The following is a 27,284-nucleotide window of genomic DNA, read 5'->3' on the forward strand; positions in this document are numbered from 1 at the left end:
TCAATCATCTGGAATCTGTCCACCTCTGCCTCTCTCTGTCATGGTCTCAGACATCATCCTCTCTAACTACACCAGTCTTCCTCCTGCCACTACTCACCCTTCTCCAGTCTTCTCCCACAGCTGCAGAATTGGTCACATCACATCACCCTGTTTAAAATTCGTGCCGTGGGTTACCCTGCATGTGGGTAATAGTCAAACTCTGTGTCATAGTGTCTTCAAAAGTGTGGGCCCCAAGGCTAAGATCAAGATATCCTCAGGGCTGCACTCTTTTCTGGAGGTTCTAGGAGAATCTGCCTCCTGCTCATTTGGCTTTGTTGGAACAATTCACTTCCTCATGGTTGCAGAGCTCTTTTCTTGCTGGATGTAAACTCAAGGTCATTCCCAACTTCTAGAGGCTACTGCATTCCTTGGCTTGTGGTCCCCTTCCTCCATCTTCAGAGCCAGCAAAGAGGTCGAATCCTCATGTAGCATCCCTTTGATCCACTCTTCTGCCTCGGTCTTTAGCTGTTAAGCTAGTAGATTGGGCCCACCTAGATAATCTCTCTGCTTTAAGATGGTCTGATTAGCAGCCTTAATCTTCATCTGCAAAGCTCATGTCCCTTGTCATGTAACATGTCAGAGTCACAGATTTAGGGAGGATTTAGGATATGACCATCTCTGGTGGACCAATATTCTGCCTGCTACAGTCACCATTTATAATGTGAAAAAGTATCACATTCTTAGGAATGAATGTGCAAGTCCTCTGGGCAAAAGAGCTATAAAATATTATTGGGGAAAAAATTTTAAAGGTTGGCTGGAGACTCGGGTGGCCGAGGGGCTTCATCCCAGCTGAGGAGCGAAGAGCCGCTGGCGGCCGCGGATCTCACAACCGCTCGGGGTTTTTAGAACTTCAGCTATAAAAATGGGCAGAATTTTCCTCGATCATATCGGTGGTACCCGTCTGTTTTCTTGTGCAAACTGCGATACAATCCTGACCAACCGCTCAGAGCTCATCTCCACACGGTTCACAGGCGCCACTGGCAGAGCATTTCTTTTTAACAAGGTAGTTAACCTGCAGTACAGTGAAGTTCAAGACCGGGTCATGCTCACTGGCCGCCACATGGTTCGAGACGTGAGCTGCAAGAACTGCAATAGCAAACTGGGATGGATCTATGAGTTCGCCACTGAAGACAGCCAGCGCTATAAGGAAGGCCGTGTGATCCTGGAACGCGCTCTAGTACGAGAGAGTGAGGGCTTCGAGGAGCACGTACCATCTGATAACTCTTGAAGAAAAAGAGATAACTCCCATCTTTTCCCAGGTCTCCTTCACTGAAAACAAAAATCTACTTACATACACTGTCACCTTAGCATCAGGGTCGGATTCATGAACTGCGGAACAAGAAGTTGTGAGAATCTAAGATGGAACCTTTCTTTCTTTCTTTTTTTTTTTAATTTTCAATTTTCCATCCAGCAGCAGTGTGTAGAGAGAATATTATGCAGATGCCGTTAATTTTTTTTTCCCTATGTTTACATCTTGAGGCAGAATAGTCTATCTGCAGCTACATGATGGGCTATGTGAGAAAAAAAAAATCTGGGCTGTTAGAGTGAAAAAGTGTGTTTTATGTAAATTTTGAAAGGAAAATGTGTCAAGAGCATGGTTTTTAAACTTATTTGGGCTTCATTTAAAAAAATGTTTTTTAAACCCAGTTATTTCACTTGATTTGCTAGCTTCAGGGAAGAGACCCGACTTTGTGACCAGCGCTAAAGGTTCAGTGTTAGTATGGCTTGTGCTGGCCGCTGTGCCATATTCTTGTTGGAGATGAACCGTAGCACCAGAGCCCATCGTTCCTTGTCAGTCATGACCCAAAGATGTCACCGTTCCTAGTTCTCTGTCACCACATAATTGGTGTTGATTGGAAACTTTTCCTGAAATGGGGCAGAACTGCTTGGTTGTCTTTTCCATGTAACTTAAGCATAGTAATATAAATAAAGTAATAGTTGGAAAAAAAAATTTTAAAGGTTGTTGAATCTCCTTAAGATAGAATTTTGAAGCTTTTTGTGCATTGAAACTCTATCTGGGTTCGGACCAACCCCAGAATAAAAAAGAGCCACATTTTATATACACGCAATTGCTCTTCTGTGTTAAACTTCAACGACTTGCACGAGGAAATTTAAGTGGCGAAATACGTTCTTTTAAAAGCCATATGAATTTCTGGGTACTGTTTGCAATATTATAAATCCATCATCAGAATCTACGTTGTTTTGACTTGGTACTTAAATCATACTTATCGACTGAAAATTATCTTGAAAGTAGTATGACTCCAACAAAAGTATGACTTTACTATATTAAAGACTTATAACTTGGTAAATTTATTCCCTTCTTTGGAATTGTGCTCCCCAAAGTCTTGATGATTTAGTATGCCAAACTGTAGACTGGTTATGTTATCTGAAGACATTAGATCATTATCTGAGTTTTGCAGCACTATATACTTTAAGCAGAGGCATGACTGGTCACATCTTTTAGCATTTAACATTTGCCTAACTAAAAAAATTGCCACATCTCGGGACACCTGAGCGGCTCAGTCATTAAGTGTCTGCCTTCGGCTCAGGTCATGATCCCAGGGTCCTGGGATCGAGCCCCGCATCCAGCTCCCTGCTCCGTGGGGAGTCTGCTTCTCCCTCTCCCACTCCCCCTGCTTGTGTTCCCACTCTCACTGTCTCTCTCTGTCAAATAAAATCTTTAAATAAATAAATAAATAGCCACGTCTCAAAACATGCTTCTGTCATTGCTGAAGCAGGATATGTCAGCCTATTTGAATATAATTGGCTTTTTGAAGTAGTTGTGACCACAAAGCATCTTTTTAACACAAAGAGCTATGCATCATTTGAAATTACTCAAATAGTGTCTTCATAGAAGGCGTGAATCCCAGGTACTTAATGCTTCCAATATTATGGTGCCAGTATGAAAGGAGGCGGGAGGGAAAAAAAATCGATATAAACTAATCAAGTGAATTTCACTGCAGCGTATTTTTATGGGAAGTCCTTTCAGATGCCAAAGGGCAGCTATAATCTGGAAGACAATTCAGTGAAGGTATTTTGTTACATGTTTTGTCACAGATAATTACCAACCACTGTATTCATGGGCTAGGGCTACCATAACAGCATATGGAAACCTGAGCAGCTTAAACGACAGAAACTTATTTTCTCACAGTTTGGAAGGCTACAGCTCCAAGATGGAGGTACCAGCAGGGTTGCTTTCTGGTGAGCCCTCTCCCTGGCTGGCAGGTGGCACCTTCTCGCTCTGTCCTCTGTGGACTTTCCTCTGTGTGTGCCCTCCTGGTGTCTCTTCCTCTTCTTATAAGGACACTGGTCCTATTGGTTTTAGGAACTCATCCTTACTGTTACAGGATCGCAGAGTTCTGGTCTCACAAAGTCAGAGAAAGAATCTTGCGGACACAAAAGGGTGAAGTGAAATGAAAGTTTATTAAGTGATGGTGAGAGCAGAAAGCAAAGTAGCTGTCTAGAGTGAGAGGGGTCCCAGATGGGTTGCCACTGAGGGCTTTTAGGGGCAGTCTTTTCTTGAAAACCAGCTGGGAAGCTTGTGGCCTTGAGATTCTTATGCCATCTTGGTTTGAGCACGGACTCTTGATAATGCCTTTCGTGACTGACTGCTTTGAAGTTTGGTCGTTTTCTGTGATTACACTGTAGCTGCCAAAGAAAAAATACTCCCTACCATCCGAGGCCAGGTGGTCTGTTTCCTTCTTTCTTGTTCACTCTGGCTTAGTGCTTCTGCCTGCCAGGAATAGTCTCAGAGCCCAACCAGGGGTCCCCTACCTTTCCCTGCCTATACCTTAACCCTTTCCTTATTCATTATGACCTCATTTAACCTTAATTATCTCCTTAAATGCTGTCTCCACAGTGAAATTGGAAATTAGGCTTCAACATGAATTTGGGGAAGGTGGGGGACACAATTGTTACTAGTAACAACTAGTAATAAATATCTTTGATACTTACAGTTCTTTCTTTTCTTTTTCTTTTTTTTTTAAAGATTTCACCCATTTATTTGACCGAGAGAGAGGGAACACAAGCAGGGCGAGTGGGAGAGGGAGAAGCAGGCCTCCCGCTGAGCAGGGAGCCCGAGGCGGGGCTCGATCCCATGAGATCATGACCTGAGCTGAAGGCAGATGCTTAAGGACTGAGCCACCCAGGCGCCCCTACAGTTCTTTCATACAGAGTATTTTGCTGAAAACATTTTGCTCTTACCTTTATTTTACAATGCTTAGTATAAGTGATTAACCTAGCCAGGTTTACTATAAAAAGGACCATCTACATGTACATAATATATGTTAATAAACCATAGAAATAGTATACCAAACTTTTAAAATTAGCATATTTTCCATCCAAAATATTCTTTACCTTAAGATTTAGGACTTTAGGGGCGCCTGGGTGGCTCAGTCAGTTAAACCTCCAACTCTTGGTATCAGAGGCTCAAGGTCATGATCTCAGGGTCATGGGATGGAGCCCTACGACAGGCTTCGGGCTCAGCACAGAGCCTGCTTGGGATTCTCTCTCTCCTTCTCTCTCTGCCCCTGCCCCCCAGCCCATGCTCTACCCCCCCAATAAAATCTTTAAGAAAAGAAGTGAAAAAAATATTTAGGGCTTTAAAATAAAGGGTTAAATCCAGTAAAGGTTTTGATTATTTTTTGTTACAGGAGATGTTTTTACAACTGAAATAGCATTTCAGGTAAACAAAACATTGGTAAGTACTGATCCTTCATTTTTTTTGTTACCATATATAATTTCTTTAAATAATACTTTTCTTAAAAAATGTGTAATGCCAGGGCACCTGGCTGGCTGGCTCAGTTGGTGGAACGTGTGACTCTTGATCTCGGGGTTGAGTTTGAGCCCCATATTTGGTGTAGAGACTACTTAAAAATAAAATGTCTTAAAAAAAGGTATAGAGATGCATGGGTGGCTCAGTTGGTTAAGCATCTGCCTTCAGCTCAGGTCATGATCCCAGGGTCCTGGGATGCAGTCCCACGTCGGGCTCCCTGCTCCGCGGGGAGCCTGCTTCTTCCTCTGCCTGCCGCTCTCCCTGCTTGTGTTCTCTCTCTCTCTGACAAAAAATAAAATTCTTTAAAATAAATAATTCATTTTAAAAAGGTATAATGCCTTAATATTAAAGATTTCTAAATAAAACAAGTATATATACATGTACATATATATACATTATTGGCAAAAATTTAGACAAATAAATGGGAAATACAGTATATTTGATAATTGAAAGACTCAATTGTAAAGATGTTAATTCTCCCCAAATTGCTCTATACACTGTATACAATAAAGTAAAAATATCAACAGGATTTTCTTTTTCTTTTTTTTAAAGATTTTATTTATTTGAGAGAGAGAGAGAATGAGAGATAGAAAGCACGAGAGGGAAGAGGGTCAGAGGGAGAAGCAGACTCCCTGCTGAGCAGGAAGCCGTATGTGGGACTCGATCCTGGCACTCCAGGATCATGACCTGAGCCGAAGGCAGTCGCTTAACCAACTGAGCCACCCAGGCGCCCTCAACAGGATTTTCTATGAAATGAATAAGCTAATTCTAAAGCTTATGCGGAAAAGCAAAAAGTAGCCGATACAATCTTGGAATAAAACAAGGTGAGAATATTTACATGCAAGTTTCAAAAGTTACTGTAAATCTACAGTGTAGCACTTGTGCAAAGACAGACTCATGAAACAAACATGAAAGATACTTTATCTACAACAGCAACAGCACACCAGAACTGTGGGCAATGATATTTTCTTCCCTGTCCCCGCCCCCAGTTTAGATGATCAATAAGCGTATGATGAACAAATGGATTGATGGATGCAGAGGTGAACAGACCATGAAGCTGCTAAAGCTTCAGCTCCAGGGGCCATCATTTGCAAGGGCACTTTCTCAGGTGCTGAGAGAAGCGCTAGTCATGTATTCAGAAGGTTAAAAAATTTTTTTTTAATTTGTGTGTTTTATTTTCCTTCCCTAAGCTCAGTAATAAAGTCCCTGTGTATTGCATCTATTCACTTGAGAACATGTCTTTCATTTGACAGATCAAAAGATTAATCTTGTATTTCTCCTCTTCTCTCAAACCAGTCATTGCCTCTATGGAGCATTGACTTCCTTCCTTGAAAATGCTGTTCTGTTGAGCGGTTTTCACTTTGGGACTGAAGGATACCTTTCACCCTCAGGCTTGGTCTAGTAGCACAGGCTGGTTCAGGAGAGATGTTCACTCATCTCTTCTGGGGTCACCATTGTTTGCAAGCAGAGGGGGCTGGGTAGCCTGATTTCAGGACTGCTAGTAAAGCTAAAGGGAAAAGGCTGAGCTACCAGCAAGGGTGCTAGAAGGCCTCTACTGGTTCCATGCACTCTGGCCTTGGAAGCCCTTCATCTCTCACATTATATCAGATACGCTACAGCCCACATTTGAGAATATTTGCATAAAATTGTGTGAGTTGAAATGAATTGCAGTGGATGGTTAGACATGTTTCTTTCTGTAAAAGCTTCAATATTTATTGATATTAGTATTAATAGCTTTAGATTTTTCATTCAGTAATTCCTTCCAGGCTTGCAACATTTTATTGACCTCTTTTGTAAATTCCAAAGCCCCAGGTTCTGTGTTCATGGATCCAAGGGTTAAATGGCCCTTGTTGCCAACTCTCACTGCTCGGGAAGAGGAGGTTTTCGAAGAGGTGTACTGAGGGCCTACGGGACAAGGAATGGAAGAGGGCACGACTGAAATTCAGCTCAGTCATGATAGTAAACACCTCACTTCTATTCTCCCAGGACCAAGTTTTCCACCAAATCCTGGGAAAAACTTTATTTGAAGTTGCTGCATTAGGAGATAAAACATTTTTAGAAGCATTTCAAAAGCATAATACTTCGGGGCGCCTGGGTGGCTCAGTCGTTAAGCGTCTGCCTTCAGCTCAGGTCATGATCCCAGGGTCCTGGATCGAGCCCCGCATCGGGCTCCCTGCTCCGCGGGAAGCCTGCTTCTCCCTCTCCCACTCCCCTGCTTGTGTTCCCTCTCTCTGTCAAATAAATAAATAAAATCTTTAAAAAACAAAACAAAACAAACAAAAGCATGATACTTCAACTGATTAAATTTCTGTCATTTCTAGGGCAGGTGGCATTGGAAGGGTGGTGGATAGTTTGGAGATGTGTTTTGGGGGGGGATTTCTTGTAGAAATACTACTTTTGGGGGCACCTGGGTGGCTCAGTCGGTTAAGTATCCAACTCTTGATTTTGACTCAGATCATGATCTCAGGGTGGTGAGATTGAGCCCCGTGCTGGGCTCCATGCTGGGTGTGGAGCCTGCTTAAGATTCTCTCTCTCTCTTAAAAAAAAAAAGAAAAGAAAAGAAAAGAAATACAACTTTGAATTTGAAAAGATGCTTTGGAATGTTTCAATAACATGACTGAGAATTTTAAGTTTCTGCCTTAGAGATGTCTGAAGGGTATTATTTCTAGTCTTTTTGTGCTTGCTTTGTTTTTTCTGTATACAGAATCCCGTCACCTGTGTTTAGAGATGGTTTTACTTCTTTCTGTCCAGTAGGGAAGCCTTTTACTACTTTTTGTGGCCCAGTTGCTCTGGCTAGAACTTCCAGCAGTGTTGAATAGCAATGGTCAAAGTAGTCATCTTCTTCTCGTTCCTCATCTAAGTAGAAGGAAAGCTCTTAGTCTTTCACCATTGAGTATGATGTCCACTATGGGTTTTTCATATATGCCCTTTATCATGTTGAGGAAGTTCCTGTCTATTTCTGGTTTCCTCAGTGTTGTTTTTTTGTTTTGTTTTGTTTTGTTTTTGTTTTTTTGTTTTAATCATGAAAGGAGGTTGGGTTTTGTGAAAGAAGATGTTCTTTTCTGCATCAATTGAGATGATCATACGTTTTCCCCCTACATTCTATTAATGTGATGTATTAACATTGGTTGATTTTTTCCTGTGTTGAACAACCCCTGCATTCCTTTTTTTTTTTTTTTTTAAGATTTGATTGATTTATTTGACAGAGAGAGAGATAGAGCAGGAACACAAGCAGGGGGAGTGGGAGCGGGAGAAGCAGGCTTCCCACTGAGCAGGGAGCCTGATACAGGGCTCGATCCCAGGACTCCAGGATCATGACCGGAGCCAAAGGCAGAGACGCCTAATGACTGAGCCACCCAGGTGCCCTAACCCCTGCATTGGGGGTTGGTCATGGTGTATAATCTTTGTCATATGCTGCAGAGTTTGGTTTGCTAGTATTTTGTTGAGGATTTTTTACATGTCTCATGAAGGATACTGGTCTATAGTCTTTTTTTTTTTTAAGATTTTATTTATTTATTTATTCATGAGAGAGGGAGAGAGAGAGAGAGAGAAGCAGAGGGAGAAGCAGGCTCCCAAGGAGCAGGGAGCCTGATGCGGGACTCGATCCCAGGACTCTGGGATCATGACCTGAGCCGAAGGCAGATGCTTAACCATCTGAGCCACCCAGGCGCCCTGGTCTATAGTCTTATTTTCTTGTGAGGTCTTTGGCTTTGATATCAGGATAATGCTGACCTCATAGAATGACCTCATATTCTTCTATTTTTTGAAGACTTTGAGAAATATTGGTGTTAATTCTTCCTTAAACGTTTGGTAGAATTCACCAGTGAAGCCATCCGTTCCTGGATTTTTCCTTCTTGGGAGCTTTTTAACTACAGATTCAGTCTCTTTAATGTCATAGGTGTTTCAGACTTTGTATTTTCTCTTGAGTGGGTTTTGATAGTTTGTGGGGTTTTTTTTGGAATTTGTTCATTGCATCAAGGTTATCTACAATTTTCTTAGTATTCTCATGCACCTTTCTGATTTCTGTAAAGTCAGTGTTAATGGTCTTACTTCTTTTTTGTCAGCCTAGCTAGAATTTGCCAGTTTTGTTAACCTTTCCAAAGAATCAGCTTTTGCTTTTGTTAATTTTCTCTCTGGTTTTTCATTTCTCCCCACCCTTATCTTTATTTCCTTCCTTTGCTAACCTTGGGTTCTCTTTGCTCTTCTTTTTCTAGATTTTTAAAGTGTAAAGTGATTTGAGATTTTTTTTTTTAACGAAGATATCTACACCTATAATTTCTCCTCTGAGCACTTGGAAACATCGGAAAAATGGAAATCTAGACTCTTTATTGCATACACATTGAAAAAAGTTAACATTATAAGACTTCTGGTAGAAAATATAAGACAAGACCTTTATAAATTCTTTTTTTTTAAGATTTTATTCTTTTATTTGACAGAGACACAGCGAGAGAGGGAACACAAGCAGAGGGAGTGGGAGAGGGAGAAGCAGGCTTCCTGGGGAGCAAGGAGCCCGATGCGGGGCTTGATCCCAAGACCCTGGGAGCATGACCTGCACCGAAGGCAGACGCTTAATGACTGAGCCACCCAGGCACACCTCTTTATAAATTCTTAGGACACAAAAAGCACTAATCAGTAAAGAGGCAATCGGTAAATTGGACTTCATCAGACTTTAAAACTACATTCTGCTGATGATGCTGTTGAAAATAAAAATGTAAGCCACAAGTTGAGAGAAAATCGTTGAGGTTAGAAAATGTAAGGAGCTGGGGCGCCTGAGTGGCTCAGTTGGTTAAGCGACTGCCTTCGGCTCAGGTCATGATCCTGGAGTCCCGGGATCGAGTCCCGCATCGGGCTCCCTGCTCAGCAGGGAGTCTGCTTCTCCCTCAGACCCTACCCCTTTCTCATGCTCTCTCTCTCTATCTCATTCTCTCTCTCAAATAAATAAAATCTTTAAAAAAAAAAAAAAGAAGAAAATGTAAGGAGCTTAGATGCCGCTGCTCCATCCTAAAAAGTAAAAAGCTGAACTGCCTGAAAAATCAACAGTGCTTCTGGGCTCTGGAAGAGAGAGGAGGACATAGGCAACATGCTGCCTCAAAAATTAGAGAGACAGACAAATAGATTAACAGCTTCCATGACCCAAGACCACAAACGGAAACCACCATGGAAGCAAGTGCTGAGTAGGAAAGCCTGCACTGTGATTGAGGAATCGCTGGAGGCTCGGTGTGGACAACTGAGAATTACAAACTCAGGGGCACTGATTCATAGGGGGCCCCCACAGTTTTATGAGATTGACCGCCAGGAGCTTGACCAGGTCTCCACAGTAAATATCAGAGGAAAAACCCCCTTGTTCTTCCAGTAGGCAGAGGGGAAAAGAAACCATTTTGAAATATACTAGAGCAACCTGCTCTCACAAGACCTGCCCTCAGGAGAAACTAGCTAACTGGAGCCAAATCTGCCTGGGTATTATCAGAACCTAAATGACCTGGGGGAAAGACAAGACCCAAATCCAATCAGCTCCAGTTACTTGGGGGAGGGGAAATGCCCAATTCCAGCCCACTCTGGCCATCCCCTCCTAAAGGGAAGAAAAAAATGATAAACACTTTTAAAGTTAACAGTCCAGTGGTGGAAGCTCACCTAAAGACTGAGACCTAATCATAAACCTATAGATCACGTCCCCCCACACCTCGCCATCACATTACTAAAGGCTTATTTATAACCCTTGTGTTTACATGGTGTATCATGCCCCACTATCAAGAAAAAGTTCAAGGCATATCAAAAGGTAAAAACACAATTTGAAGAGACAGCAAGCATCAGAACTAGACATGGCCAGGATTTTGGACTTAACAGACTGGGAATTTCAAAAAAGCTATGATTGGGGCACCTGGGTGGCTCAGTCAGTTAAACATATGACTTTGACTGAGGTCATGATCTCAGTGTTACAGGATTTTTACTCTGTTGGTGCCCACAATTCTTGTTCAGTCCGCTTCAAAGAATGAAGAGGTAGACCAGACAGTGATTGGTGGGCAGCAAAGCAAGGTTTATTGAGCAATAGCAAAGTGATAGTACGAAGTTGCCAAGGAGGGAGGGGACCCGAAGGGATTGCCACCAGAGTTTCTACGTCTAGGGGTTTTTATGAGCTTGTTGGCAGGCTGTTTTAATCTGATAACCCTCCCTGCACCCGTCATCCAGTCAGGTTTTTGTCACCTATCATATGGGAAAGGGTGGAGGTCTCCTTCCAGGGCGGTGTAAAATCCTTTTAAGGATGGTTTTCTCTTAAGGCACAGGCCCCCTGTCCCTGCCTGCCTGCCTTCCAACTATCCTTCACCGTCAGGGTCCTGGAATTGAGCCCCGTCGGGCTCCCCACTTGACAGGGAGTCTGTCCCTCTCCCTTTGCACCCCCCTCATGCTCTGTCTTTCAAATAAATAAAATCTTTAAAAAAAAAAAATAACACAGGGCGCCTGGGTGGCTCAGTCGTTAAGCGTCTGCCTTCTGCTCGGGTCATGGTCCCAGGGTCCCGGGATCGAGTCCCACATCGGGCTCCCTGCTCAGCGGGGAGTCTGCTTCTCCCTCTCCCACTCCCCCAGCTTGTGTTCCTGCTCTCACTGTCTCTCTCTGTCAAATAAATAAATAAAATCTTAAAAAAAAAACATTTAAAGTTTATATGGAGAGGCAAAAGATTCAGAATAACCAACTCATACTGAAGGAGAACAGGGACGCCTGGGTGGCTCAGTCAGTTAAGCATCTGCCTTTGGCTCGGGTCATGATCCCAGGGTCCTGGGATGGAGTCCCACATCGGGCTCCTTGCTCAGCGGGGAGCCTGCTTCTCCCTCTGCCTGCAGCTCCCCCTGTTTGTGAGCGCACGCTCTCTCTCTGACAAATAAGTAAAATCTTAAAAAAAAAAATACGGAAGGAGAACAAGGAAGACTGATGCTACCCAACTTCAAGACTTACTATAAAACTATAGTAGGGTGCCTGGGTGGCTCAGTCGTTAAGCGTCTGCCTTCAGCTCAGGTCATGATCCCAGGGTCCTGGGATCCCCCCTCCCTGCTCGGCGGGAAGCCTGCTTCTCCCTCTCCCACTCCCCCTGCTTGTGTTCCTGCTCTCGCTATCTCTCTCTGTCAAATAAATAAATAAAATCTTAAAAAATAAATAAAACTATAGTAATCAAGACAGTAGCATACTAGTAGAAGAATAGACAAGTTGGGGCGCCTGGGTGGCTCAGTTGGTTAAGCGACTGCCTTCGGCTCAGGTCATGATCCTGGAGTCCCGGGATCGAGTCCCACATCGGGCTCCCTGCTCAGCAGGGAGTCTGCTTCTCCCTCTGACCCTCCACCCTCTCATGTGCTCTCTCTCTCTCTCATTCTCTCAAATAAATAAATAAAATATTAAAAAAAAAAAGAATAGACAAGTAGATCTGTGGAACAGAATAGAGAGCCTAGGAATAGGTCCCCATAAATGATCTGACCCATCAACTGATCTTTGACAAAGGAGGAAAAGCAGCACAACGGAGCAAAGACAGTCTTTTCAGCAAGTGGTGCTGAACAGTTGGACATCCAAAAAAAAAAAAAATAGGTAGACACAGACCTTACACACTTCACAAAAATTAACTCAAAATGGATCATAGATCTAAATGTAAAATGCAAAACTATAAAACTCCTAGAAAATACCATAGGAGAAAACATAGATGAGCTTGGGTATGGTAATGACTTTTCAGTTACAACACCAAATGCATAGTCCATGAAAGAAATAATTGACAATCTGAACTTCATTAAAATTAGAACCTCTGCTCTGTGAAAGACAATATCAAGAGAAGAGAAGCCACAGACTCAGAAAACATGTTTGCATAAGACACAGCTGATAAAGAACAATCATCAGGGGCGCCTGGGTGGCTCAGTCGTTAGGTGTCTGCCTTCAGCTCAGGTCATGATCCCAGGGTCCTGGGATCGAGCCCCACATCGGGCTCCCTGCTCCGTGGGAAGCCTGCTTCTCCCTCTCCCACGCCCCCTGCTTGTGTTCCCTCTCTCGCTGTGTCTCTCTCTGTCAAATAAATAAAATCTTAAAAAAAAAACTATCATCCAAAATATACACAAACCTCTTAAAACTCAACAATAAGAGAAAACAAGCAGGGGCGCCTGGGCGGCTCAGTTGAACATACAGCTTGATTTTGGCTCAGGTCATGATGTCAGGGTGATGGGATTGAGCCCTGCATTATACTCCGAGCTCAGTGGGAAGTCTGCTTGAGATTCTCTCTCCCCCTCTCCCTCTGCCCCTTCCCTCACTCTTGCTCTCACTCTCCCTTTTAAATAAATAAGAAAAAACAAACAAGGCTTGTACAGTAATATTCATAACAGTTTTATTCATCATAGCAGAACTTAAAATCACCCAATATCCCAAAATCAGTATATGAGTGAAAAAAATTGTGGTATATTCACTTAATGATATCATACTCCACAATAAAAATGAATTGCTGATATATGCAGTGACATCTCTGATCCTCACACATTTCATGTTGAGCAAAAGAAGACTGAAAAAAGAGTGCATAATATATAATTTCATTGAAAAGAGTTCTAGGGGTACCTAGAGTTCTAGGTGACTCAGTTGATTAGGCATCAGAATCTTGGTTTTGGCTTAGGTCATGATCTCAGGGTTGTGACTTTGAGTCCCTTGATGAACATGGAGCCTGCTTAAGATTCTCTCTCTCCCTCTCCCTCTGGCTCTTTCTCTCTCTCAAAAAAAAAGTTCTAGAACAGTCTAAATCTATGCTGATAGATAAAGTGACAGAAATCAGATCACCAGTTCCATTGGGTGAGTGTGGAGAAGGGGATTTACTGGAGACTGTCCCAGGGGTACTTTCTGGGTTGAAAAAAATGTTTTATATCATGTTTGGAGATGGTTGCATGAAATTATGGAGTTGTTAAAAGTCTTCAAACCAGGGCGCCTGGGTGGCTCAGTCCTTAAGCGTCTGCCTTCAGCTCAGGTCATGATCCCAGGGTCCTGGGATCGAGCCCCACATCGGGCTCCCTGCTCCGTGGGAAGCCTGCTTCTCCCTCTCCCACTCCCCCTGCTTGTGTTCCCTCTCCTGCTGTGTCTCTCTCTGTCAAATAAATAAAATCTTTAAAAAGTAAGTCCTCAAACCATGCACTATTTAGAATCTCTGTATTTTATTGTGTATAACTTTATATAAACTACATAAAGTTGACAAAAATTAAAGGAATATGAGACAAAAGTGAAGATGAATGATGTTGAAATCAGTAGAAATTATAACAAAAAATTCAATAATTCATTAAGAGATCAATTTCAAATAGAAATAATGAGTAAGAGATTCTAGGGTTGTTGATAATGCAAATGATGATGAGGAATGGGTCACATGATCAAACTGGAGAAAGTAGTGAAATTTTTTTAAAGATTTATCAGAGAGGAGAGAGCATGTGGGGGGGGAGGGGCAAAGAGAGGGAGAGAGAGAGGATCTCAGACTCCCCACTCGGCATGGAGCTCCACGTAGGGCTTGATTCCAGGACCCTGAAATCATGACCTGATCTGAAACCAAGAGTCGGATGCCCAACCGACTGGCCACCCAGGCATGCCGAAAGTACTGAAAAAAAAATTTGTTTTTTAAGATTTTATTTATTTATTCATGAGAGACAGAGAGGCAGAGGCAGAGGGAGAAGCAGGCTCCCCGCTGAGCGGGGAGCCTGATGTGGGACTTGATCCCAGGACCCCGGGATCATGACCTGAGCCAAAGGCAGTTGGCTTAACCATCTGAGCCACTCAGGCGCCAAATATTTTTTTTTTAAGATTTTATTTGAGAGAGTGAGCACGTGTGAGAGAGTACAAACAGTGGGTGTGGGGGGTTTTGGAGGGGCAGAGGGAGAAAGAGAAGCAGACTCCCCACTGAACAGGGAGCCCAATGCAGGGCTTGGTCCCAGGACCCTGAGATCATGACCTGAGCCGAAGGCAGTTGCTTAACTGACTGAACCACCCAGGCACCCCAAAGTACTGAAATTTTGACATAAAATACTGACATATAAAAGTCACAATGTTTCTTTTTTTTAATAGCTTTTTTTTTTAAGATTTTATTTATTTATTTATTTGAGAGAGAGAGAGAGAGAGAGAATGGGAGATAGAGAGCACGAGAGGGAAGAGGGTCAGAGGGAGAAGCAGACTCCCTGCTGAGCAGGGAGCCCGATGCGGGACTCGATCCCGGGACTCCAGGATCATGACCTGAGCCGAAGGCAGTCGCTTAACCAACTGAGCCACCCAGGCGCCCCAGTCACAATATGTTTCTAAAGATAACATCTATGATAACCTTGTAATAATGTGTCATCAATTCTAAATATTTAGGCTCAGTCACTACATCAGAAACTGGGCTCTGAAATCTTACAGGTCATGTGAAAAAAAAACTTGATAGTAATTTTAATTTGACAACCCTAAAAATTTACATGACATTATCAGATGGAATCAATTTGAAAAAAAACTTTTATAAGCTTTTTTATTTTTAAGTTTTATTTTTTTAAAGATTTTATTTGAGAGTGAGCACATCTGCGGGTGCACAGAGTGAGAGGGAGAAGCAGACTCCCCGCTGAGCTTGAGCTCACGACCTGACCCAAAGGCAGCCCACTAACTGGCTGAATCATCCAGGTACCCCATTTTATTTTTTAAATATTTATTTATTATTTGAGAGAGAGACAGAGATCGAGGGGAGGAGCCGAGGGAAAGGAAGAGAGCTAGAGAGAGCCAGCAGACTCTGCTGAGCACAGAGCCTGACTTGGGGCTTGATCTCACAACCCTGAGATAACAACCTGAGCCAAAATCAAGAGTCTGACGCTTAACCAACTTAGCCATGTAGGCACCATTAAGATTTTAAGTAATCTCTACACCCAACCTGGGGCTCAAACACACAACCTCAGCTCAAGAGTCCTGCACTCTACTGACTGAGCCAGTCACATGCCCCAAAACTTTTATAAACTTTTTTTTAAAGATTTTATTTATTTATTTGACAGAGAGAGAGAGAGACAGCGAGAGAGGGAACACAAGCAGCGGGAGTGGGAGAGGGAGAAGCAGGCTTCCCGCGGAGCAGGGAGCCCGATGCGGGGCTCGATCCCAGGACCCTGGGATCATGACCTGAGCGGAAGGCAGACGCTTAAGGACTGAGCCACCCAGGCGCCCAACTTTTATAAACTCTTAATAAAATTTCATCACCCTTGCTAGAGAAAAGACTGTTTTCCCTTTGGGTTCTCTATTGAAAATGATCTTCAACCTTATTGTTGAGGTGATTAAAGTGTGTGAAGCCAAAATACACAATTTTTTTTAATATATTAGTCCTCATCGTTTTTTTTTTTTTTTAAAGATTTTATTTGAGAGAGAAAGAATGAGAGATAGTACGAGAGGGAAGAGGGTCAGAGGGAGAAGCAGACTCCCCGCTGAGCAGGGAGCCTGATGTGGGACTCGATCCCGGAACCCCAGGATCATGACGCGAGCCGAAGGCAGTCGCTTAACCAACTGAGCCACCCAGGTGCCCCAAAACACACAATTTTTGTAGAGTTGTGTTTGTAGTTTGTTTTTCGGGGGGGGGATTTTTTTTTATATTAGTGGATTTTGTCTAATTAAAAAATGTATAATTTGTGCCAATCATCCTAAATGTTCATTTTATTCCTAATTTTGTTTTCATAAAGGGGACCGTTGGGGTCCTACAACGGCAGGGGGGCTGCCCGCTGAGCCCCTAACCCTAACCTACTCAAATTGTGTAAGCTCTGGGCTCTATAAATCCTGAGTATACCCTGGATCAGTGAGACACAGGACATAAAGTTGAGTGTAAAAAAGTTTCCAGTAAAACGCATTTAGGGTAATTTCATAAAGTTAAAATGCATGCAAATATATCAATGTATCATTGACAGATTGAAAGCAAATGTGGTAGAATTAAAAGGCTCAGAGAAGGCTCAGAGGCAGGATGAAATTGTGAATTGGACACTTTTTGCCTTCAAGAGCACGTTCCTCTTTAAAAATACCAAAACTACTTTATGACTATGTTGGTATAAAGACACATGTTAACTATTGAAAGATTTGATCCAACCTAAGCTTGCGCCTTTTTTTCTAATTTTCGAAGAAGTTAAAACATTTTCGTGTGTCTGGTGGCAAAATACCCTGGTTCAGTATTCAAGGTGATAATTGTCTCTGCCGTGGTGGTGAGGAGCTTGACGTTTTACCAGCACTCTTTCCCGTCTACTTTAGTCAAAACCTAAGTAATACATTCTGCAAGGGTCTACATGAAAATGGTGATGTCAGGGAAATACGAAATCCAGGTTGATTTTTATCATCTTATCCATCTCTTAAATTTCTTGCCAATAGCCAACCAGAACCTCATTTCAGACCAGTATTCCGTAAACATAGTACTTTAATGAGGACACATACACAACTTATTGTAACGAGTACGGTGTGCAACGGTTCTGTAACTTAAACACTTGCGGGGGGGGGAGGTGTGTGGCAGAGAAGCATCGAAAAACGAGGCGAATAACGGTCGTTCCTCTCGCGCTGCACCGCGCGGTGCGGGGACAGTTTAGGTGCCACAACGGACAGGAGTGGGGGGAGGGGGAGCCGCCAAGCCACGCCCCCTTGCTGGAAGGTTCTCCCTGCCCGCCCACGCTCCCGGCCTCCATTCGGTCTTCGGTGACGGGTCCCTGCGGTGAGGCCGCCGCTGGTGCGCCAGTGCCAGCCGCTCCGGTCCTCCGTAGCGTTGGTTAGCACCGGTCACTGCTCCGCGTTTCCGCCTCCTCCATCAGAGTAGAGGCAGGTGGAGACACCTCGCCATCCAAGTCAGGGGTAGGCGGTCCAAACCGGGTATGCTTCCCAGTGGTGTTTGCTGCTGTCTTTACGATACTTCGTGTATCCTTTTTCTGTAATGCAAGGTGTATCTATCCCAAAGTTAGGTGTTGATTACGTATCTTAGGTATTTAAAGGCTTTAAAAAAGGAAAAAAAAAATCCTTCCTGATCTTTAACACACCGTGCTGAAGCACCTGAGGCGTTAAAAAAAGAAAAGGGGCGGAAGAAAAACGCAAGAGGGTAGGCGCATCAGGGTGCGGCCCTTACCGGAAGCAAGTCCTGGGCGGGGCCGCGTTCTCCGCTCCGTAGCCGATGCCCCTCCCCCCAACACGGGCGCTCCCGATTGGCCGAGCCCGGCATCCCGGAAGTGACGCGAGCTCCTCGGCCTCCCCGCGGAGCCCGGGTGCGTCTCTTCCCACGCCCCGCCCCTCGGCGCACCAACACGAGAAAGCCGCGGAGGGGGCGGGGCCTGCGTTGGGCCAGCGCCGCGAGCGCAGGGGGGGCGGGGCCTTCGCGCGCGGCGCCGCCGGGTTGGGTGGCCCGGTCCGGACCGAGGCAGCCGGGCGTGGGCCCGCACATCCGCCCTCGGCCGACCGTTGAGGCGAGGCATGGAGGTGGGCTAGCGGCCGACGCGAGGCCGAGCGGGGTGAGGCGACCGGCGGGCTCGAGCGCTCGCGCGCGACTAGTGCGCGCGGGGCCGCGTGGAGTAACCGCCGCGGCGCGTGAGGCCCGGGCGGGTGGGGGAGGGGCGGCGCGAGCGGGGCTGCTTCCCTCAGGAGGGCAGCGGCGCCGGAGGCGGGAGCAGCCCGCGGGCGCCTCCTGCAGCCCGGGGTCCCGGGCGTCGGGACCCCCACCCCTCTCTCGCCGTCGTCTCCGCTGCTGTCTCATGCGAGCTGCCTTTGGTCTGGCCACTGCGTAGTTTACTTGGGGGATGAGTCGGGGGCTCGCGGGAGACAGTCTCCGTCCTCGCGCCCCGGGTCCTTCTCCCGGTTTCCGAGAGCGTGCTTGTCCCGGATGGCCCTCCCCTCCCCACCTGAAGGGGCCGGCGGAGGGGCTTTGTCCGCCTCCGCGCCTGCCGGGGCCGCAAGGGGCCGAAGACGCGCTCGGCCCTGCGGGAACCGGGCGTGGGGCCTGGAGGGGGGAAGGTTGGGAGGAAGAGTTACTGGCGGACCGAGGGCTCAGTTTACCTGCCCTCGCCGATTTGGGGGTGTTGGACGAGGTGCCCAGCTGCTCTCTGCGCAGGGACAGCCCCCTGCGGAGTCGGAGGCGCACTCGCACCTTCTTCAGACTCGGGGGCACGGGCGGGCTGTTAACCTCGCCGAGCCCGTGCCGTTTGACCGATTGGTACCATCTGACCCCGCTTAATAAAATTGATGAGAATGACGCTCAGATGTCTTAGAAAAACCACTTCATCAGTTTTGTTTTTCTGTTTTATTTCAGAAATGTTCTCTTGGGGCCAGAGTCTGGGTATATGTGAGTGCAAATCCTCACCCATTCACAAATAAGCCTAGGAATCTCGACTGAGAGGATCACTTCTCTGTAGGCCATTAGCCCAGGTAATTATTTTTTAAACGTTTAAGACATTTTTCTGTCACTTAATATGTGTCAAGCACTGGAGTAAAAATATACAAAACAGATCCTTGCCCTAACAGGCTCAGATGTGGTGAGGATGGAGCAGGTGGGTGGGGGAGGTGCCAGACCAAAGTAAACAGCTTAAGTCAGCGCCCTAAGTGCAGTGACAGAAACATATACAAAGTTCCCAGAGGGTAGAAGAGAAGTCATCAAAGGCAGAGAAGATGGGTCACATAAGCCCCCGGATGTGGTGACACTCAGGGATGCACTGCACACAGGTAGCTCTCAACTCTTTTTATCAGAATAACTGGGGAAGTTCTTTTAAAAAATGGCATCTGAATTTTATATATCTCCTAAGTTCCTTCGGTGACTCTGATAAGCATTTAGGGTTAAGAACCAGGCAGAGGGACGGAGGGCTGGTGTTCAAGGCAGTTGAAGGAGCTTCTATAAAGGCAGGGAATGCCAAATACCACCATTTTAGGAAGAGCAAGTGAGGGAGAATGGCAGGAAATGCCGAAGCCAGATTAGGGAGGGCCTTCTGTGGTGAGGTTAAAAATTAGAATTTTATCCCCAAACTGTAAGAATTCAAAACTCAGTTTTTGCTTTGCCCTTAAGCATTTTGGAGAAAAAATTGGTGGAAGAAACAAGAGCCAGAGACATTTAGTCTTCTGTAATCCACACAGATGGTGAAAATGTATTCTTCTAAGGCGGTGGCAGTGTCATGGAGAATAAAGTGCAGATATAATAAGGGAGTTAGAGTTTATGGAATTCATGAAGATGGGGGCTAAGGGAAGGAGGGTGTAGGATAATTACCAGGTAACTGATTTGAAAACTGAAGGGATGGTAATGTGAGCGTACAGGGTGAATAACAGATTTAAGGGGAGGGTTTTACTCTGTTTTTGACTTTGAGGTGCTTGTCAGGTGAGTAGAGGTTGATTTCATGCAGTTGGATATCAAATAGAAATTGTAGGTTGGGTTAGGCTGTCATTTATTGAGTGGCTCAATTACAGTTAAACATTGCATTGAGAGTTTTACATACGTTCTCAGACTTTGGGTGGTTTCATTATAGGTAGTAATGGAAGCAGTGGTTTGAATTAGGTTACCCAGAAAGAGGATGTCAATGAAGAGTCCTGAGTCAAACCTTTGGAAACTCTGATATTGAGAGGGAGAAAAAAGGAAGAGGTGACAGTGAAGGAGATGAGGTAGAGGAAGTGAAAGGAGATTGGTGTGTTGTCTTAGCTAAAAAATGCATGGTCAGCATTTCTGTATGCTTCAGAGGAGGCAAGTAAAGAATGTCTGGGATTTGGTAAGACACGGCAGTAAGGGGTAGAAGCCAGATTGTCAAGGAGTTGAAGTGAATCTAGATTACTTTTTCAAGAAGTTTAGCTGAGGGCGCCTGGGTGGCTCAGTCGTTGAGCGTCTGCCTTCGGCTCAGGTCGTGATCCCAGGGTCCTGGGATCGAGCACCACATCGGGCTCCCCGCTCCAAAGCCTGCTTCTCCCCCTCCCACTCCCGCTGCTTGTGTTCCCTCTCTCACTGTGTCTCTCTCTGTCAAATAAACAAAATCTTAAAAAAAAAAAAAAACTTTAGCTGAGAAAGGTAGAGGGAAGTGATTGCTATTTAAAAGTTTCTGGCCAGCTAATACTGAGAAATGATATCCTCAGGACCAGTCTTTGGAAAGTCGGTCCATACTTCTGGTGAAGCATCCTGTATTACTGACAAATCAGCTCTCTTCCGATGCTCAGAGTGCAGCTCTTACTTCCGTTCTGCAGTTTGAGGGTTCCCTGGACACCACCATCTGTGGCTCAGTAATAGTTCCAAGCAGTTAAAATCTGATGAAATGAACAAAACTGACTTTCAGAAGAACTGAGTTGTGCAAAAACTTACAGGACTTGTGGTCATCTACCTGCAGTTTTCCCTTAAAATAAAAATTACATTGTATACCTCATTTAGATTTTTGGGGCTTAACTATCAGGCCAGTGATGATTTTAGATTTGGGGACATAACCACCCATTTATGACCTTTCGAGAGGAATCATAGAAACTGTTTCTGTTGTTGACATGCTCTATAGCACTATTTTCTGTAGTCTGGCACTCATGGCACTCATCTGTTCCATGACAAGAAAATTTAGTCCTTTCTGGTGTATGGAAGTAGGCTAGCTCTTTGGGTGAGTGAAACAAAAAGACTCCTTAATTTTCTTAATAGAAAGGGGTTTTTTTTGTTGGTTTTTTTGGTTAAGTGTTAGTTATTTTAAAGTTACACCAGTTTATTTGTACTTCAGATCCTTAATTTTTTCAAAGTTTTTATTGACTGCACAAATCCTGCTTAACACAACTGATGATGTTTGAGAAATCTCCGAGGAGTTTCACTTTCTATTCTTAGATCTTCTAAGTTCACTCCCCACTTTGAATTAGATCACCGGAAAAAACAGCTTCTGCAGACTTCCAGCTTCCGAGTATTTATGATTTTGGCCTTTTAGGTGTAAGAAACTTTTTTTTTTTTTTTTAAAGATTTATTTTATTTTATTTGAGAGAGAGAGAGAATGAGAGAGAGAGAAAGCACATGAGATGGGGGAGGGTCAGAGGGAGAAGCAGACTCCCCGCCGAGCAGGGAGCCCGATGCGGGACTCGATCCAGGGACTCCAGGATCATGACCTGAGCCGAAGGCAGTCACTTAACCAGCTGAGCCACCCAGGCGCCCCTAAGAAACTCTTTTAGAATAGAATAATTTTATATTCTGCAGAACCATAATATCTGTTATATTACTTGGTATTCCCTAGTTTGCTGCACACTTGCACAAGGTGGGCATTAGTAGAATGTACTTGAATTAGAATTAGAATCAGGAAAGAGTAGAATTCTCTAGCTGAACTAGCATACTTTTTTTATTTTTTTGCTCTGCTTTTCAGGAAGCTCCTTATTTAGGGACTTAGTGAAATTTTCTTATAAATGAGTTTTGATTTCTCCTTTTTAATGTCCTTTTCTGTATGTTTTCTGAATGTCCCTTTTTATATGTCCTTTTCGGCTTTAATGTTGAATGTCACCCTAATTTCTTTGAGTGAAGAAAGCGTACAATTAGTGCTTTAATAAATTAATTTTAAAAATTCACAAGACGGGTGCCTGGGTCGCTCAGATGGTTAAGCATCTTGCCTTTGGCTCAGGTCATGATCCCAGGGTCCTGGGATCAAGTCCTGCATCGGGCTCCCTGCTAGGCGGGGACCCTGCTTTTCTCTCTGCCTCTGCCTCTCTCTGACTCGCATGAATAAATAAAACATTAAAAAAAAATTCACAGGATAAATGGCGTGTATTTGATTTTATTTACGCATTTATATATAATTAATGGTGTAAAAAGAAAATAAGGAATTTTTTTAAAAAACAGCTTATTTTAGGAATTGACAGTATGCCAAAAAAGTCTCTGCAGTGAAATACAATTTCTATCAAGATGTCATTGATTTCCCATTAGCAGAGATTTTGCACTCTGAGTTTAGGATGATAATGCATTTGAAAACATCACACTACCGGGTTTCTGTATCCAAATATTTAATGACTTGGTCATGTTTCTTAACCTTTTATTGTCTCTTCTCCCTCCCTGAAAGGAACATTTTAGACATTTCTTTCCTATGGATTTCCCGTGAATTTTAAACCACCAGTATGTTATATATCTCTTTATGTACTTTATGCATAAAGGTAGGAGTTTTTTGTTTTTTTTTTTTAAAGATTTTATTTATTTATTCATGAGAGACAGAGAGAGAGAGAGAGAGAGGCAGAGGGAGAAGCAGGCTCCCAAGGAGCAGGGAGCCCGATGCGGGACTCGATCCCAGGACACTGGGATCATGACCTGAGCCGAAGGCAGATGCTTAACCATCTGAGCCACCCAGGCGCCCAAGGTAGGACTTTTTTGTGTCCTACTTAACCAATTTTCATCTCCTTGAGGATGATGTCACCCCTGATGAGAATGCCTGGGTTAGGTCCATCCTGTTATGAAATGGACTCAGTTGTTAGTGTATAGTTTACAGTTGGGTTTGCAGCTGGTTTCCCATTAATTAAGATGATATTTTATATTCATTGGATAGTTAATTTAAGGTCAAATTTCTGAAGATCAGGCTTGGATATTTTTCTGGGCCAGTTCCCAATAAATCATCATTTTCATATGAAACAACACTTGCTTCATTCTCCTTGGGTGTGGTTTTCTTCCTTGTTTCAGACTGGCTGATAGCTGTATAGATAATTGTCACTTTGGGTTTGTCTGATGTTTTTCTCATGAATAGGCTGGGGTTATGGGTTTTGGAGAAACATTCTATAGCATTGAAGTTCCTTCCTCAGTACATTAGGCTCAACTCCAGTGAGGTGAGCCTTGAATACTTGGTTAAGTCTGTGTTTGCCAGATGTCTCCACTGTGATGTTACAGTATCTCCCTTTCCATACTCTCTTTGGTGGTGAGTCAGCAAGTCCAGCCCACATTCAAGATGGGGTGGGATTAAGCTCCACCTCTTGGAACAGAAAGTATGTATATGTATTATTTGGAATTCTTCTGTAAGGAAGGTTGGTCTCCCACATTTGTTTATTCATGTAGTCATTTATTTATATCCCTGTGGACTCAGGTGTATCTATACTGTGGGTTATAATCCACAATTACATTGTTATTTTGTTGATCAAATTGTTTCAGCTTTGGCCATCCAGAGCTCTTTGAGGTTGGCTCCAGTGTTCCTTTGACACGCCCACATCCTTTTGTATTTTGAGTATTTCCAGGCTCACCTTGTATTTTTGTTTAGTCATAATACATTGTTTACTGATGGTAAGCTTTGTATTTACCTTTGTATGCATTTAGTTAGGAATAAAAATATAGCATCTTATTTTTATTACACCTCATTGGAATTGGAGATCTCTTTGGATTTTGGCTACCATCCTGTTTGCTAACCCACCCAGTTCCATACCATCTGTAGTTCTGATAAACCTGCCTCATTTGTGTATCTTTATTCAAACCTTTGACACATTTAGTTCTTGGGATTTCCTCGTTTCCTGGTACCTTCCTGTTACTTTGCTCTTTTTGAGACTGCTAGGATTTGGAAAATTATCTTAACCCTTTCACATGAGTTTGGATGGTGGAGGCTTTACAGAAACAAAAAGTTGGAGATAGTAAAAAAATGTTAAGTATTGAACTTAGTAGCAATAGGTTGTTAACATTTGTAGCTGTTAGAGCTTACAGTGGGGTTCATACACACCGTGTGCAGATTCTTGTATCTCTACTTTCTAAACCAGAGAACTCTCTCTTGAGTTTTGTTATTGGTATGGATTAATACTTACGGATTTTTATATTTCCACGGATTTCTGGAAAATTGTCTTCTAGGAATGTAAAGGTTCTCTGAACTTTTGACTTGGCTCCAGTACATCACTAGAATACTCCAAAATCTATACTTTGAAGGCCTCGATAAATTTTTGTCTCTGTAATTTTCCATCGGTATTACACAGTTTTGAGCTTTCTCTATAGTACAGTTGTGTATTGTGTGATTTTTTTTACTAAGAAAGTGCTTTCGTTTCATATTTTTTATGTGTCAAAGATAAAGTTGTTAAGAGTGGGTTCAGATTTGAGTTTAGTCAGTAATTGATAAGCTGACCAGGAGAACATTCTCCATGTGGTGGAGGCACATTTTAAGTTGGGAGACGAGGGTCACACAGGAGAGGCCTGAAGTGTTGTTATTTTTCTTTAATCTTTAGATATTGTCTCTTCTGGATACAGGTGCAGAATGAGCACATGTTGTTGGTGTACGCCAGGTGGCATTTCCACCGTTGACTTCCTACAGCGCTATGCATCCGAGACCCACTCCAGTGAGTTTCAAACAGCTGATGAAGACCTCTGCTACTGCTTAGAGTGTGTGGCCGAATACCACAAAGCAAGGGATGATTTACCATTCTTGCATGAGGTAATTTACATTTGATGGACAATACTTTTCAGAGCTTGATTACGAGGAAGAGGAGAAACCTGAACTCTTTTGGAAGCATTCAGGAAACAGGATTGATGGATGGAATTGAATTGAAACCTTAAGTAGAATTTTGGGATCCCTCACTTTTAGTCATCGTGATATAAAACAATTTTATGAAATGACGTATGGGGTTTTTTCAGTTTATGTTTTTAAGTCTGTATATTTGACAGTGTTACATTCATGTATCTGAATGGCTTGGGTTATTTCATTGGTTGATTCTTCTCTTTTCATTTTTTAATGGGTAAATGGTATAAACTTCTAAGGGCAGGTGTATTTGCTGGTCATCGTAAACAAAGTGAAACATTTTAAATATGTGGTTTTGAATATTTGGTTTATTACATGAAAAACACAATCAGACTGTAGAGGTATGTGCAGATATATAGAAAGGAGGAGAGGTTGATTAGTTATGAATCTGTTGAGAAAACCTTTGCTAAGTTTCCTAGTTACGAAGCTAACCAGTGTCTGTGCTAAAGCTAATGTTTTAAGGTGGGTACCTATGGCTGGACCATGGAAGTGAAGACAGAGAAGGCCTGGTCATGCCTTTGACAGAGAAGCTCCAACTTCTCATCCCCCCCCTTTTTTGGGGGAGTGGGCGTGGAGCCCAATGCAGGGCTTAAACTCCTGACCCTGAGATCAAGAGCTGGAGGCTTAAGGTGTCCCATCATTCCCTTTTTAATAGTTGATAAGGGATGTTGAGATATTTATAGCAAAACTCTTCAAGGGCAGTGTTTACACATCTCACATTGTATGTACTCATATATCATAAAAGTGACCTTATTTAGGGACTATTTTCTTCAAATCTCATGCGGTGTCTATTACTTCTTTAAACCTCTGTTGAAAGCTTTCTAAAAAGATCATGACATCCAGTGTTTTGTTGATAATGAGATATAAAGCGCACTGCCCATTTTTCTTTTTCTATAGGTTTTATGGGAATTAGAAACCTTACGTCTCATAAATTACTTTGAAAAATCCATGAAGGCAGAAATTGGAGATGATGATGAATTGTATATAGTAGACAACAACGGAGAGGCACAACTGTTTGACTTTACCGGCCAAGACTTTGAAAATAAGCTTCGAGTTCCTCTTCTTGAAATACTGAAATATCCTTATCTGCTTTTACATGAGCGTGTTAGTGAGTATCGTGGGTGTTCTACAAGTTTTATCGGTCTTTTATAAGAATTGTAAAAGCTTAGTTTTATCTGTATTGAAAATCTGCTTGTTAAACATATAATTAGGATACTTCATACTTTCTCCCAACATTTTAGTATGGAAGTTTCCAAACATACAGAAAAGTGAACGATATGCTGAACACCATATATGCATCACGTAGATTTTCCAGTTGCTAACATCTTACTCTATTTGCTTTATCACACATTTATTCATCTATCTTTCAGTTAATTTTTGTTCTTGTAATTTGTCTATAGCAGAGTTTTTCTACATTGGCATATTGACATTTTGGACTGGATACTTCTTCATTGTGGGGGCTGTGCTGTCCATTGTAGGATGTTTAGCAGCATCCCTGGCCTCTATCCACTAGATGCCAGTAGCCCTCCGCCCTTCCCACTACGCATGTTGTGATGACAACCAGGCTGTCTCCACATATTGCCAGATGTCCCTTAAGCCTTGGGGGGGGGGGCGCCATGGAGGCAAAACTGTCTGTGGTTGAGAACTACTGATCTGTAGTAATTTTCACTAATTACCATGGTGTGGCATATTATTGGTGCCTAGATTTGGTTCATGTATATTTGCATTTCTTAATATGAATCTCCTAAAAGTGAAGACATTTTTGTGATCTAACAAAATAGCAATACCTTCCCTCCCCCCAAATAACAATACCTTCAAGCTGTCTAGTATCTAGTCCATATTCGGATTTTCCCAGTAGTTGTAAAATGAGGTTTTTGGCTGGTTTGTTTAAATAAGAACCAGTCAGGGACCATATGTTGCCTTGGTTCATATTTTGTACATCTCTTTGAATCTAAAACTGTCAATTTGTACACATACACACTTTTTTTCCTCCCATAACGTTGACTTATTGAGACCATATAGTTACCCTGTAGAATAATGTATAATTCACTCTCTGGATTTTTTTAGATTGCTTACCTGTGAT

The 27,284-nt window shown here is 43.2% G+C and overlaps 2 protein-coding genes and 1 long non-coding RNA gene across 12 annotated transcripts in view; 2 read left to right on the top strand and 1 right to left on the bottom strand.

Annotated features, from left to right (window-relative positions):
- The first annotated feature begins 799 nt into the window (after positions 1-799).
- On the top strand, positions 800-1,990 carry LOC112836735 (protein yippee-like 5). Its single transcript, XM_025888647.2, has one exon. It carries the CDS (start codon positions 902-904, stop codon positions 1,265-1,267), a length of 366 nt encoding a protein of 121 aa, XP_025744432.1. The 5' UTR covers positions 800-901; the 3' UTR covers positions 1,268-1,990.
- Positions 1,991-17,184: 15,194 nt separating this feature from the next.
- On the bottom strand, positions 17,185-18,012 carry LOC112836425 (uncharacterized). The gene is made up of 2 exons (XR_012382155.1): positions 17,896-18,012; positions 17,185-17,701 (listed from the first exon to the last, which is right to left on the bottom strand). It is a non-coding gene; the product is annotated as an uncharacterized lncRNA (long non-coding RNA).
- A 110-nt stretch (positions 18,013-18,122) lies between these two features.
- SETX (senataxin) overlaps positions 18,123-27,284 on the top strand; it is an 88,936-nt gene continuing 79,774 nt past the window's right edge. For 4 of the 10 annotated variants that reach the window (XR_003211475.2, XM_025888121.2, XM_073905582.1 and 1 more), the window contains exons 1-4: positions 18,133-18,274; positions 19,069-19,184; positions 24,934-25,117; positions 26,099-26,309. Coding sequence is in view for 9 of the 10 variants with exons in the window: in XM_025888121.2 (XP_025743906.1) it covers positions 24,941-25,117; positions 26,099-26,309 (388 nt within the window). In the remaining variant the exon portion in view is untranslated. Of the gene's footprint in view, positions 18,275-18,403; positions 18,531-19,068; positions 19,185-24,911; positions 25,118-26,098; positions 26,310-27,284 lie in introns of those variants that run through there. The other 6 variants (XM_025888118.2, XM_073905581.1, XM_025888120.2 and 3 more) reach the window with 4 other exon arrangements.

Source organism: Callorhinus ursinus, unplaced genomic scaffold (genome assembly GCF_003265705.2).
Source record: "Callorhinus ursinus isolate GAN/ISIS: 27379988/994484 unplaced genomic scaffold, GSC_fseal_2.0 scaffold24, whole genome shotgun sequence".
In the NCBI taxonomy this organism is placed as follows: domain Eukaryota; kingdom Metazoa; phylum Chordata; class Mammalia; order Carnivora; family Otariidae; genus Callorhinus; species Callorhinus ursinus.

Coding starts and splice junctions, on each gene's coding strand:
- LOC112836735 (XM_025888647.2), top strand. CDS start 902: ATGGGCAGAATTTTCCTCGATCATATCGGTGGTACCCGTCTGTTTTCT.